The 15,291-nt window shown below is 52.6% G+C and overlaps 1 protein-coding gene across 1 annotated transcript in view; it reads right to left on the reverse strand.

Annotated features, from left to right (window-relative positions):
• Nucleotides 1-15,291, reverse strand: part of SDK1 (sidekick cell adhesion molecule 1) — an 826,099-nt gene that overhangs the window by 9,953 nt on the left and 800,855 nt on the right. The window contains exons 41-44 of the mRNA XM_049699672.1: nt 14,275-14,439; nt 11,134-11,271; nt 8,569-8,689; nt 8,060-8,189 (exon numbers count right to left, since the gene is read on the reverse strand). Coding sequence (XP_049555629.1) covers nt 8,060-8,189; nt 8,569-8,689; nt 11,134-11,271; nt 14,275-14,439 — 554 coding nt within the window. The remainder of the gene's footprint in view (nt 1-8,059; nt 8,190-8,568; nt 8,690-11,133; nt 11,272-14,274; nt 14,440-15,291) is intronic.

Below are 15,291 nucleotides of genomic sequence, written 5' to 3' on the forward strand. Positions count from 1 at the left end.
AGGCCTAAGGGCATTGTTGGAAACAATGGCGGCCACAGGGGTGAGAAATTGAGAGGAAGCTGGCAGCTCCACGATAGCAACAAGTGAAGTAATAATAAACCGGCCAAGAAGTTTAGCAGCGAGAACCAGGCAAAGAGACAGCGAAGGAGAGCCCTCTTGGGGGTTAGAGAAAAATTCAAAGGTTAACAACGTCCTGCCACTGCAAAAGGGCTGGGCTGTAGCTGGATCAAACTATGGAGTAATTTATACCCTGGAGCTTTGTCAAAAATGATAGAGCTAGCAGGTAGTGGAGGTTAACAGCTGGGTGTGATACCCGTGGTGGGAGACAACCCAGAATCCTAATAGGGAGGCAAGAACGAGAGACAAGGGGACCCTGGCTAAGACGGGTCATCCCTGGTTGTCAGGGAAACTGCACGTGTGCCCAAGGCTGCAGCTCTGAGGGGTGACATCGGAGGGTATACACTGCTGAAGAAACGGACGTCCCTGAACTAGTCCAGGCAAGTCACTAAACAAATAAGCAGATAAGCGAACAACAATGACAACAACCAGCGGGGGCTGAGTATCAGTATTCTGAGTTGATACGATATATGATCGAAAGTGAGCTGTTTTCAAAAAACAGGAACGTGTTATCCATACAGAGGAAAAAAAGCAGGCAGCCTCTGGGGAGCCCCAAATATTGGCAAAGACTTTGAAAGTAGCTATTATAATATGTTCAAAGAACTGAAGGAGGTTTTCGAGAGAAAATGGCGGAAGAGTAGGACGCGATCACCTTCCTCCCCACAGATACACCAGAAATACATCTACACGTGGAGCAACTCCTACAGAACACCTACTGAACGCTGGCAGAAGACCTCAGACCTCCCAAAAGGCAAGAAACTCCCCACGTACCTGGGTAGGGCAAAAGAAAAAAGAAAAAACAGAGACAAAAGGATAGGGACGGGACCTGCACCAGTGGGAGGGAGCTGTGAAGGAGGAAAGGTTTACACACACTAGGAAGCCCCTTCTCGGGTGGAGACTGCGGGTGGCGGAGGGGTGAAGCTTCGGAGCCGCGGAGAAGAGCACAACAACAGGGGTGTGGAGGGCAAAGCAGAGAGATTCCCGCACAGAGGATCAGGGCCGACCGGCACTCACCAGGCCGAGAGGCTTGTCTGCTCCCCCTCTGCGGCGGGCGGGGCTGGGAGCTGAGGCTCGGGCTTCGGTTGGAGCGCAGAGGGAGGACTAGGGTTGGTGGCGTGAACACAGCCTGCGGGGGGTTAGTGCGCCACGGCTGGCCGGGAGGGAGTCAGGGGAAAAGTCTGGACCTGCCAAAGAGGCAAGAGACGTTTTCTTCCCTCTTTGTTTCCTGGTGCGCGAGGAGAGGGGATTCAGAGCGCCGCTTAAAGGAGCTCCAGAGACGGGCGCGAGCCGCGGCTAAAAGCGCGGATCCCAGAGACGGGCGGGAGACGCTAAGGCTGCTGCTGCCGCCACCAAGGGGCCTGTGTGCGAGCACAGGTCATGATCCATAACTCCCTTCCGGGGAGCCTGTGCAGCCCGCCACTGCCAGGGTCCCGGGATCCAGGGTCAACTCCTCCGGGAGAACGCACGGCACGCCTCAGGCTGGTGCGACGTCATGCCGACCTCTGCCGCCGCAGGCTCGTCCCGCACTCCGTGCCCCTCCCTCCCCCCTGGCCTGAGTGAGCCAGAGCCCCCAATCAGCGGCTCCTTTAACCCCATCCTAATAATTATTTTTTATTTTAATAACTTTATTTTATTTTATTCTCTTCCTTCCTTCCTTCCTTCCTTTCTTTCTTTTCTATTCTATTTTTTCTCCCTTTTATTCTGAGCCTTGTGGATGAAAGGCTCTTGGTGGTCAAGCCAGGAGTCACTGCTGTGCCTGTGAGGTGGGAGAGCCAACTTTAGGACACTGGTCCACAAGAGACCTCCCAGCTCCATGTAATATCAAATGGTGAAAATCTCCCAGAGATCTCCAGCTCACCACCAGCACCCAGCTTCACTCAATGACCAGCAAGCTACAGTGCTGGACACCCTATGCCAAACAACTAGCAAGACAGGAACACAGCCCCATCCATTAGCAGAGAGGCTGCCTAAAATCATAATAAGGCTACAGACACCCCAAAACACACCACCAGATGTGGACCTGCCCACCAGAAAGACAAGACACAGCCTCATCCACCAGAACACAGGCACTAGTCCCCTCCACCAGGAAACCTACACAACCCACTGAACCAACCTTAGCCACTGGGGACAGACACCAAAAACAATGGGAACTATGAACCTGCAGCCTGCGAAAAGGAGACCCCAAACACAGTAGGATAAGCAAAATGAAAAGACAGAAAAACACACAGCAGATGAAGGAGCAAGGTAAAAATCCACCAGACCTAACAAATGAAGAGGAAATAGGCAGTCTACCTGAAAAAGAATTCAGAATAATGATAGTAAAGATGATCCAAAATCTTGGAAATAGAATAGAGAAAATGCAAGAAACATTTAACAAGGACCTAGAAGATCTAAAGAGGAAGCAAGCAATGATGAACAACACAATAAATGAAATTAAAAATACTCTAGAAGGGATCAATAGTGGAATAACTGAGGCAGAAGAACGGATAAGTGACCTGGAAGATAAAATAGTGGAAATAATTACTGCAGAGCAGAATAAAGAAAAAAGAATGAAAAGAACTGAGGACAGTCTCAGAGACCTCTGGGACATTAAATGCACCAACATTCGAATTATAGGGTTTCCAGAAGAAGAAGAGAAAAAGAAAGGGACTGAGAAAATATTTGAAGAGATTATAGTTGAAAACTTCCCTAATATGGGAAAGGAAATAATTAATCAAGTCCAGGAAGCGCAGAGAGTCCCATACAGGGTAAATCCAAGGAGAAACATGCCAAGACACATATTAATCAAACTGTCAAAAATTAAATACAAAGAAAGCATATTAAAAGCAGCAAGGGAAAAACAACAAATAACACATAAGGGAATCCCCATAAGGTTAACAGCTGATCTTTCAGCAGAAACTCTGCAAGCCAGAAGGGAGTGGCAGGACATATTTAAAGTGATGAAGGAGAAAAACCTACAACCAAGATTACTCTACCCAGCAAGGATCTCATTCAGATTTGATGGAGAAATTAAAACCTTCACAGACAAGAAAAAGCTGAGAGTTCAGCACTACCAAACCAGCTTTACAACAAATGCTAAAGGAACTTCTCTAGGCAAGAAACACAAGAGAAGGAAAAGACCTACAATGACAAACCCAAAACAATTAAGTAAATGGGAATAGGAACATACATATCAATAATTACCTTAAATGTAAATGGATTAAATGCTCCCACCAAAAGACACAGACTGGCTGAATGGATACAAAAACAAGACCACTTCAGACCTAGGCACACATACAGACTGAAAGTGAGGGGATGGAAAAAGATATTCCATGCAAATGGAAATCAGAAGAAAGCTGGAGTAGCAATTCTCATATCAGACAAAATAGACTTTAAGATAAAGACTATTACAAGAGACAAAGAAGGACACTACATAATGATCAAGGGATCAATCCAAGAAGAAGATATAACAATTGTAAATATTTATGCACCCAACACAGGAGCACCTCAATACATAAGGCAAATACTAACAGCCATAAAAGGGGAAATCGACAGTAACACATTCATAGTAGGGGACTTTAACAAAGAACTGAAGGAGACCATGTGTAAAGAATTAAAGTATGCTGACACTACCACACCAAGTAGAGAATATCAATAAAGAGACAGAAATGACTTAAAAAGAACCTAATGAGAAGTTCTAGAGTTGAAAAATACCATAACCAAAATTTAAAAATTCACTAGGGGGACTCAATGGTAGATTTGAGCTGACAGAGGAAAGGCTCAGTGCACTTGAAGATAGAATGATAGAGATTATGCAATCTGAAAAACAAACAGAAAAAAGAATAAGAAAAAAAAAAAGAACAGAGCACCCACCAAATGTGAGAATACACCGAGTGTACCAACATAAGCATAGTGAGAGTACCAGGATGAGAAGAGAAAGAAAGAAGCAGAGAAAATACTGGAAGTAATGACTTAAAACACCCCAAACTTGGTAAAAAAAAAGTCTACACACCTGACAAGCTCAATAAACCACAAGTAAGATAAACGGAACAAGATTCACACCCAGACACATCATAGTTAAAATTCTGAAAGACAAAGACAGAAGGAAACTCTTGAAGTCAGCAAGAGAAAAATGACTTAACCAGAACAACCGAACTCAAATAATATTAACAGCTGACTTCTAATCAGAAAAAATGGAGGACAGAAGACAATGGGGTCACACATTCAAAGTGTTGAAAGAAAACTGTCAACTAAGAATCTTACATTCAACAAACTATTTTGAAAATGAAGGTGAAATAAAGACATTCTGAGATAAACAAAAACAGGAAAATTCATTGCTAGCTGACCTGCCTCACAGGAAACACTAAAGGAAATTGTCAGGTCGAAAGCAAGTGACACCAGAGAGTAATTCAAATCCACATGAAAAAACAAAAAGCACCAACAAAGGTGATTACATAGGGAATTATAAAAGACAGTATAATTACCTATTTGTTCTCCTTTCTTCTCTTATCTGATTTAAATAGGAATTTCATAAAATAATATGTATATAATTGTATTGTTGGGCCTATAATATATAGAAATGTAACATACTTAACAATAGCTGTGCAAAGAGGCATAAAGAAATGAAGAGAACCAGAAATAGTAAATAAAAAGGTTAAAATGGTAAACTCTAAATAGATACTTGCTCACCTTTCTTCTCTCAACTTCTTTAAAAGACATAAAATTCTATCAAAGGATACCTATAAAAATGCATTCTTGGGGTTGCCACATATATGGACTTAATATGTATAATAATAACACAAAGAGGGGAGGAGGGACTAGATCTATACAGAAATATAGAGATTTAGTATAAATCTGAAGCAAATACTGATACTAGGGCAATCACTATAAATGGTACACTAGAAAATACCCACTCAAAAGAGAAGATGACAGCAAAGGAAAAAGAGAAATAGAGATATGAGACTTACAGAAGGCAAACACCAAAATGGCAGAGGTAAATTCTGCCTTAGCAGTAATTACATTAAATGTGAATGGATTAAACAACCTGGTGAACAGGTAGAGATTGGCAGAATGAATAAAATAACACGATCCAACTATATGCTGCGTGCAAGAGACACATTTTAGATGCAAAGATTCAAATAGGTTGAAAGTGAAAGGATGGAAGTGATACACTATGTGAACGGGAACCAAAAGAGAACTGGAGTTGGCTGTACTAATATCAGACCAAATAGACTTTAAGACAAAATTGTTACTAGAGACAATGAGGGACACTCTGTACTAATAAAAAGGGTCTATCCATCATGAAGATACAACAGTTATAAACATATATGCACCTAGAAACAGAGCCTGCAAATACATGAAATTAAAACTGACAGAAATGAAGTGAGAAATAGACAATGTTAACAATGATAGTTGGAGACTTCAGAACAGCAGATGGCAGAAGATAAGAGTGTAGAAGACTTGAACAGCACTATAAATCAACCAGGCATAACAGACACACACGAAACTCACCACACAGCAACAGCAGAGCAACACACCTTTTCAAGTGAATTCTTGCAGCACAGACCAGATGCTATGCCATAAAACAGGGCTCAATACATGTGAAAGGACTGAAAATATACAAAGTATGTTCTTTGACCACAATGGAATAAAATTAAAAATCAGTAACAGAAGAAGATTTGAGAAGCTCATAAATCTGAGGAAACTAAAACACACACACCCCTAAATAACCAATATGGCGACTGGGTGACTTGTGTGGTATGTGAACTACATCTCAGTCTGGTTGTTTAAAAGATGTGGTTCAAAGGAAGTGCTCCCATTGGAGCTGGCACTCCCAAGATCCCTCTGTTGGGATCCCACGCATCTGCCTACAACTCTCCCAAATCATAAGGGTCAACGTCGGGACCCAGCAAGATTATGGAGCACAGAATCCTGGAAGAAAGACGGGCCTCATCCTATCTACCTGAGAACCCAGGAGCACACAGAGAGCCCAGACGTGCGAGTTCTTAGCCTGGACCCCACGGGGCCTTCGCTGGAGGCGACTACCACAGGCTTCAGGGGGGCCTGGAGCCCCAGATTCAAGGTGAAAATCCTGGGTGGAGAGAGCATCCACAGCTCTGGTCAACTTTCTTGAACCAAAAAGCATCTGTGGGACTCACAGAAGGAACCCCTTCCTCCAGGCACAGGGCTTGTCAAGGCCCCTCCTTCACTCAGCCACACGTCCCGGGGCTACGACAGCTCAGCTCTGCACAGCAGGTCTGGCAGGAGAGATGGAACTGCGAGCCCGAGGCCCATCAGTGTGTGTCTGGGGAAGACGTTCTAAAGCCTCGTCAAGGGCTTCCCTGGTGGCGCAGTGGTTGAGAGTCTGCCTGCCGATGCAGGGGACACGGGCTCGTGCCCCGGTCCGGGAAGATCCCACATGCCACGGAGCGGCTGGGCCCGTGAGCCATGTCCGCTGGGCCTGCGCGTCCGGAGCCTGTGCTCCGCAATGGGAGAGGCCACGGCGGTGAGAGGCCCGTGCACCACACACACACACACACACACACAAAGCCTCGTCAAGCCTCGGCTCTGATCTATTACGTGAGGACCCGAACAACCTCCTGGCAGGACGTACTGTGGATTCCACGTCCCTCTCCTCCCCTCCCCCCGCCGTCCTCCCTCCCTGCCTCCTTCCTCCACGTGTGTACACGTGTATGTACTTAGGAATGCGTGTACGTGTGCACGTATGCGTGTGTGTATATGCCTAGCTCAGTGCCTGCACGCATTTAATAATCCTCCACGCAAATCAGCTGAAATCTGAATCTGAAAACACCCGCATGTGTGAGAGGAGCAGCAGACTGAATGCCTCTTATCAGCCCATTCTGAGAATGCTTTCATGAACAAAGAATCCAGAACTGATGAATCCAGTCCTGACAGCGCTGGGAACGGCCACAGGTGCCTGGGAGCTGGGCTGCAGGAGATGGTGAGGGCGGGGGTCAGTAAGCTCTGGACACATTCGGGGGGGCTGGTTGTGTGGGTGTGTGTCCAGCCTCAGCACCTGCATGTGGGACGACCTTGGCCTCAGGCTTGTTGTGTGAACAAGGACGAGAACCGCTCTACCTCGCAGGGCTGGTGTGAGCGTTGAACGAGCGTGCCCGGCCCAGAGCAGGCGCCCAGTTAGTGCTCAGCACACGCGGAACCGTGAAGAGCGCAGCCCGCAGAGCTGATGCCCGGTCACTGTGAACACCATCCGCGAGGCCTGACGGTCTAAGCGCAGCAGGCCCAGGAACCAAGGACGGATCAAGGCACGTGCGGGTGACTGTCTCTAATCGCTGAGCCAGAACGTGCTGGACGGCGGAGCTGCCCCTCCCCAATGTGCTGCTTTTGGTACAAGCTGCGGCTTCCTTATCAGGAAGAGGCAGGTCGGCGTCTGCAGCTTTTCGCTTGAAAATCTACAGCCCCTCAACCGTAGACAAATGTTCCTTCTGAACGTGTGCAGCGCTGCTTCTGCTGTTTTCCCCGTGCCCACGGCTACGGTACAGACGGGGGGCCCGGCGTCCTTGTGAACAGAGCACATGGGGCCGACGGAGCGAGCTGTACCACCTGCCATGCCCCTGCTGTCCCGGTCCCACCGTGAGCGCGTACACAAGCCACAATTTAGAAGACGCCATTCTATGGAGCCTCAGGGCTCAATAAGGCCTGAGTTCAGATCAGAAGGAAGGTGAGACTTGTCTTAGATTAAATATTGATTTAGAGCATGAATGCCAAGGGGTGGGGCGGGCCTGCGCGTCCATCAGAGAGCTTGGTGAATTTCATCCCTGTCAAGGCTCAGCACCGCTGAAACCAGTCTAGGACTGACCGGGCCCCAGCTCTCTACCGGCTGCTTCAACTGGTTTTGTTCGTGAACGTGAGAGACTGACTGGGGCGCTTGTGGGGGAAGCGGGGCCCCTGGGGAGGGCAGGGGCCCCGTGTAACAGGCACCCACCTCAGACTCCGTGGCGTCCCCTGACTTCTCCTGGAGGGTCCCGCCCTCGGTCAGCGCGGCACCGTTGTACTTGTTGCAGATGTCCTCATCTGAGTAGTGTAGTCCGCCGGGGCTGGGCCGAGGCGGGGACCTGGGCGGGACGGGGACACCAGTTACCCCCCCACCGAGGCCTCCCGACCCACCCTCTGGCCTGCTTCGAGGCTGAGTGGGAGAAATCCACTGCCTCTGGCATCATTTTGGCCCCCAATGCAAACAGTTCGCAGTCCCCCTGCAGCTTCGCATGACGCCTGCCCCGTCTGGGGCCGGGAGATCTCCCGAGACCGCGTGCCTGCACCTGAGACCTGCCCTTTTTTTCTGTCTCTGGAAATGTCTTTAAAACGTCCCTAACTCCCCACCACGCTGCCCCCCCCCGGCTCGGCGCTGCCCCACTGGGGGCCCGTGGGCGTGGGCCCGGCCGAGCGGGTCCTCAGGTGGAGGCAGCACCGGGGCTGGAGCTGTCGCAGCCCTACCTGGTCCCGTTCTTCTTCGAGAAGGTGTTCTTCACGTTGAGGTGGCGGCTGCTGAGCTCCAAGGTGGCAAATCCCCCGTTGTCCAGGGTCACGGACTCCTCCATGTTGGAGATGCTCTTACCTAAAGCCGGACGGGGAAACGAGCACAGATGCTTCAGTAAGCTGCTCCCCGATGGCCTGCTGGACGGAGCCCAGGGCCGGGCCGGCCTGCGTCAGCCCACCAGACAGGCAGGGTCAGGCTGCGGAGAGAGGCTGCACGTCAACCCCGCAGCAAAACGACGTTCGCATTTTGGTGTTTATTCTGCTCGACACCAAACTCCGAGTATTTTGATCAGTATTTTATTAAAGAGCACTCAGAATACGGTGAACTCTGTAAACCATTGAGGACATTAAAGATTCAATACATTTCAAAATAAAAGCCTCACGGTCATAGGACAAGACAGCAAGTGGAGAGTAACCGTATACGGGGTGACAGCTAGAGGGTGCAGGGTTTCTTTCTGCGGCCATGAAAATGCTCCAGAACTGACTGTGGTGATGATGGCCACACGTGTCTGTGAATGTAACTGAAAACCACTTAAAATAAGTCTATAAATACATATCAAAACATATTCTAAAATACATTAGCCGGCCAAAGTTACACGTAACTCGAGGACAGGAAGAGGTCCCGGTGGCTCCGACCTCGTTTGGCATGAGAGTTGGTGTGTCCTCACGGCTGTCCCTCTGCTCGGGCTGGTCTACCCCCCTTCTCCCTCCCCCACCTTGGAAGCCCCTCCCCCAGCCATCTTCCTGACTCATCACTCACCCCCTCCTTCAGGTCACAGCTCAAGGGTCGTGAGACTAGAGAGAACTTTTGGACCCTGAAGTCTTCGCCCTGTGTTTTTTCTCTCCGTGGTGCCGTCACCACGTCTGCATTTTTCCTGCGCTGGCTTGTTCTCTGTGGTCATCTGTCTGTCTTCCTTACCGGACTGTAAACTCTTGGAGCACAGACCCAGTTATGCTCGCACAATAACGCTCTTAGTTACATCCCAGCCCCCGGGACGCTGCCCGAGCACACACCAGGGCACCCTGTGTGTCTGTAAAATTCATCAGCCTTTCTGAACCGCAAGGGTCCTCTCTGCTGGGGATCCCACAGCCCTCACCTCACCTTAATGTTCTACTCGTGTGCAACGGGGAAAAGCCAGCAGAACACAGAGAGTGGTGAATGAAAGAGGAAGCTGCTTGCGGGTAGGGATTTGGGTTGATGGGAGGCGAGCAGGTGGAAACTGTTATCGGAAGGGGACTCTGACGTCGTACGAGGCAGCAGGATCATGCAGCAGGGTTAGAACGAGGCTGCAGCAGCAAAGGTTTAGGTTCTGTGTGTCTCCTGGGCAGGCAGGGGGACATGCTGGTAGACAAGTGTTTCTTTTCTTTTTTCTTTCCCCCTGGGCTTCAATGATGACGTTAAATGAATGCTCCAGGGTGAGGCTGAGTATCAGAAGCTGCGGGTCAGATCGGACTTTTCAGGTCTGTTTCCCAGATGGAGAAGAAGAGTGAAAGCGGGGAGATTTTCTCTGCGCCAGACGTAGGATTCTGTAATAGCATTAGCTCAGTAAAGTGACATGCCATTCATACTCTGTAAATCCCGCAGGAATAAAATCTGATTTATGAACACTTGTTAGAAGTGAATGTATACAGAAAAAATAAATCCTTTCTTGGAGGGATGAATGGCTTAATGTTACAAAAGCAAATGGCAGGCACTTTAGGTGCCTGGTTTGATGAACCCTTTTGGTGCCGTGACAATGGTGCTGGGGGCTGGGGTCGGGGGATCTGCTGGCCCCCGCTTCACAGAGGTATCAGAGTGTTCCCAGCACCCCGTGAGGTTCCCTCACGGACCTTCGCTGCTTATACTTCTCCACTAAGAACAACCACCACCCTGCCTTCTAGAAACATCCATTCATTAGGTTGTTCCTGACCTTTCTGTAAACGGAGTCACACTATATGGGCCCTTTTGCGGTTGGTTTGTCCATTTCTCTAATGACGGTGATTCCTCTAGCAACGCCACGCCAGGCTGTGCTGGGAACACCGGGGACCCGGCCCACAGAGGGCTCGGAGCTGCGATGCGGGACCTAAGGCAGGTGCTCACCCTGTGTTAGTGAGAAGCGCTGGGCCACAGACACGATTCTGTACCATCCCCGAGCCACACCGAATGCCTGAGACGTGCCCCACTCACTGTCCTCATGATACTGGAGTGAGATTTTTCATCTGTTTAACGCTTTCCGCTCTCTAATCATCGCTTAACAAAATACTCCTGCATTTGAGCAACAGTGCAGATGAGGAAACAGACTCACAGAGGCCACATGACCCAAAGGCCCACTTGAGGGCGGAGCTGGGACAGAATCTGGTGGCCGAGGTCCAGAGCTCCTGTTTCCCTGCACCCGCTGCCTCCGAAGGGATGTCTGTTGTGCCTGTTTCATCGAATGAAATGGAATGTGGATGTGGGCACCCCGGATCCAGGAGGGAAGCCCCAAACGTTTCAGCTCCAGAGTTCCCCCGTGGGGAGACGGGGAAAGGCAGGCGCCGTCCCACCTGGGCCGCAGCTCCCGTACTTCTTGTTCTGGCCGTGCAGGACCAGGGTGAACGCCACCAGCAGGATGCCGAGCAGGCTGGACAGTGCCATCACCAGGAGGAACCACCACTGCTCGTAGAACGGGGCCTCCACCTGAGCTGAAGGGCGACACGGCGCACGGTCACGGTCACGTGGGACAGAAGCTCAGTCCCTGCCGTGAGCGGGGGAGGGGAGGGCTCGAGGGGCAGCCCCGGGCACGGGGAGGGTAAACCCCCCTGCCTGGGCTGGGTTGTCGCGGGCAGACCGACCCAGAGACAAGGCTCTGGTTCCACCATCTCTTTTGGGCCCAGGGTCCTGTCACCCCCTCCCCCCCCCCGCCCCCCACCGCTCCCACCCCAGAGACTTCACTGTCCTGGACCCTGGCCATCGTGTTTATATTCTCTCAATTTCATCTGCTTACAAATGTCGTCTGGGTTAAAGGGAGGGAGGAACAAAAGCGCCTGGGTTTGCTCGTCTCTCCCAGTGCTGGGGCTTCCCTCCCAGACAGCCCCCAAGTCCCCCGGCCACCTCCATCCCCGCTGCCACCCCCCGGGCCACCACCACCGCCGCCTGGGCCACCGGAACCACTGCTCAACTGTGTCGCCTCTTCCCGTTGTGCTCAAACCCTTGACATCACAGAGAGCGTTCTCAGGTGGGAAGTCAGCCCCTCCTAAAAGGCCTCAGTGCTGCCCCTACTGGCCTCGGGGTGTGGTCAGTGTAAGCCTGGGAACCCCGTGACCCGAGCCCTGCCCGTGCCGAGCACTGGACCCTCCCACACCTGCCCAGGAACCTCTGCTCGCACCCTCCGGCTGGGTGGGCCTGCCTGACCACCTGTCGGCCTCCTCCGCTGCATCAGGGCCCCCAGCCCCGGAGGCTGGGCTGTGTTTTATTTATTTCGATCCTCCAGCAAAGCTGAGCCGAGCAACGGGCCCCCCTTAGATAACGCTTTCCCAGAACAAACAGAAAAGGTTTCACTTGAAAGTTGCTTTGAAGAAGGATCGTCTTCCTCATGTTTTATTCTGTTTACTAAGACGAGAAAAATGGGAATTGCTTCTCGGTAGGTGTCGGATGGCCCTGGGGTCCCACTCGTGCCTTCCACGAGCTTCCCTGTTTCAGGGCATCGGACGTGAGGGACGGAACAGGAAGCCCATTACAGGTGGAGCCCAAGGTCTGGCTCCCAGGAGCAGAAACCCCCAGAAAAGACCTCTCCCTTATGCTAAATACCTCACTGGGTGGATGCGAAGCGTGTGCACCCTGGGAACGAGGGGGACGTCTGCTCTGGATCACGTAACAGCACAGGGAGGCACAGGGAGCACTTTAAATCCAAAATACATGAGCTGGATTTCAGGCTGTACATCAAGTCTTCCATCTAATAAGGCCAACACGTCCAAGCCGACCTCTGGGCAGCGGCGCAGAGCAGGCCTGGGCAGAAAGGCCTGGGCGGCTACAGGACTCCAGCCCCGGGTCGGGCTCCCCAACCCCGGTCTGCACAGCGGGGCCCGAGGGGTGCCGGCAGGGGACGGCCTGCTGGCTTCTCGAAACCATGAGAGGAGCGGACTGCCGACCAGCTGGAAGCCGAGGCCGGCGCGGGGATGCGATGGATTTCAGAGGAACGGTCCAGCCATGGCGCCCCGTGACCTCAAGGGCCGGATCCGCGTGCTCACGTAGGAACTAGCCTTTGCCACCGGCGACGCGCGTGTGCGATGAAAAGCTCTGTGCGTTTGGCATTGCTTTCTAATGATTTCTTGCTCATGGACCAAGGGAGGCATATCTTGAATTGCTGAACTGGGGTGATGGGTGCTGGGGGTGCCTTATTCTATTCTCTCTGCTTCGGGGTGTGTTTACGATTTCCTTAATAAAGATGAAGGAAGCGAGGAAAATTTGACTTTTCTACGTACTGTTCGTTAAGCAAGCCAGTGGTGCCCGGGCCCTTCCCGCGACCCCTCTCACTGAGCGCCCCTGGGATTCATGTTGCTCCCAAGACGCTGCCCTTCCCCCAGACTCACGACCAGGAAAGGATGAAGGATGCTTTCAATCTGAACAAGTGCAGTCAGCGGCTTGAACAAATGCGACTGCAGGGAAGGGAAACAGATTTGTCTTGATTGGAAGGAAAGCTCTCGTGGCTTCTGGCCCGGACTTGGCCTGCTCCCTTGTCCAGATGACCTCCAGTGGCCAGCCCTCACTCAACCCCTCTACAGCCCGGCTCGCAATCCTGGCTGCACGGAAGGACCGCTGCGGAGCTAGACAATCATCAAGCCCAGACCTGTGCCCCCGGCGATGCAGTTGCTGTCCAGGGTGGGGCCCTGCGTGGCTGTTTTCTAAGCATTCCCGAGGGGTGACCCTAAGGTGCAGGCGGGGTGGAGACCCACTTCTCACGCGTACCTGGGACCAGCCTCACCTGCCCTCCCCTCCCCACCCGCTGGTCCTCACTGGGCTCCTCACCTGCCACTTCCTCTGCCTCGTCCCAGGCTCTCCTTCCCTGCAGCCGCCCCCCTGCACCCTTCAAGACCCAGACCCGGGCTCCCTCCTCCGAGAAGCCCTTCCTGATTTTCGGGCAGTCACTTTGACCCCCAGCTGCCACACCCCTTGCCACGTCACTGGTGAGGACAGAGTCTGTCGCCGCTGACACTCGAGCTCTGGGAAAGGGAGCCTGGCCTCCCCGTGTGCTCTGCTCTACCCAGAGCAGGGCGGGGGGCGGGCACCTCCCACTTCAGGCACAGGGCTCACCGGGGCCCCCGTCGGACACGACCGCGTGTCAAGGGCTAACGCACTCCCACGTGGCTGCTGGGGGCGAGCTTTGCTTTTCAAAACCAGCCCATGGCTCCACAGTGAGGTCGCGTCCCCTCATGGAGGGTCTTGGGCTCCACTTTGCCTGGGAAGCCTCCTCCCCGGGGGGACCCTGCCTGGCTGGAGCTGGTGGCTCCGGTGCTCAGGGAGAGAGGAGAATTCAGAACGGCTGGAGCACAGCGTGGCCGGGAGTGCGGAGCGCGCGGGGCCCGCGCCATCCTCCCAGCTCCTCGCGAGGCGCGCGCCGGCCTACTCCTTCCGTCACCATGGCTCCAGGTCACCCTCCCTGCCCCCGAAGGAGGGGCATCGCCCCGGGATTCCCGCAGGGCTCCTACCTGACATGGCAGCAGGGGGGCTGCTGGGCTCCCCGTAGCCCACCTGGTTCACGGCCACCACCCGGAACTCGTAGGTCACTCCTTGCCTGAGCTTGTCCAGGCTGGCGGTGTAGGACGTGGTGCCCCGCGGAATGTCCTTCACAAACATGTCCCACAGACCTTCATCTGCAGGGCAGCGAGAGCAGAGGTCAGGGCGCCTGTGCGTGGATGCGCACCCTGCCCTCAGCTCCCAGCTCCCTCCCCTGGGGACGGATGTGAGCCGGAGGCTGGGTGAGCTGCGGGGGCCGGGGGCACAGGCAGGAGAGGGGCCTCCCCCTGGTGACCAGACTCTGCTAAGGCTGCAAGCTGGGCAGAAGCATTTCCCCCGGTGCTCCCTGGGCCTGTGGCTTCTGACTGGATCTCACCTTTGGTGTAGGGTTCCAGCTGCCTACCGACCACCTCCTGCCGCGTGTCCCTAAGCCCACCTTCCAGACTCACCGAGGACACCCGCTGGCCCAGTGGCGCCTGCGCGCACCGGCCACTGACCTGAGTTCTCAGTCCCACTGCTTTCTAACTGGAAACGACAATCCCGCCGGCGGGTCAAGGAGAAAACTTTGAACAACGCCTCTTGTGCCAGCCAGCCGCCAGCCTCGCAGTGATGCTGCCACGCTGTCCCCACCGCCTGGGGTGGTCGCTGCAGCGCGCTCGGCGCAACTTTCCATCATCGATAACGGGTCGTGCGCTCTCGCGGGGCGAAGGCGCCGAGTGGCAGCTGGCACGGGGGTGCACGTGCTCCGGGACAACCCTGCCGGAGCCTAGTTCCCTCACCTGGGGACCCTGCCTTAACCTGCCAAACCAAACTCCCGAAGTGCCGCCCTTGAGTTCGCGCATCCTTTGGAAGCGCTGCAGCATCAAACCTGCCCTAAGACCAGCAGTTATTTAATCTATGCCCAGGTGCTACCGAACACAGGTATAAATTTTAAAAAATATAGTATAAACACAGGTATAAATTTTAAAAAATATACTGAATTTTGAACA

This window comes from Orcinus orca, chromosome 16 (genome assembly GCF_937001465.1).
Source record: "Orcinus orca chromosome 16, mOrcOrc1.1, whole genome shotgun sequence".
Classification (NCBI taxonomy): Eukaryota; Metazoa; Chordata; class Mammalia; order Artiodactyla; family Delphinidae; genus Orcinus; species Orcinus orca.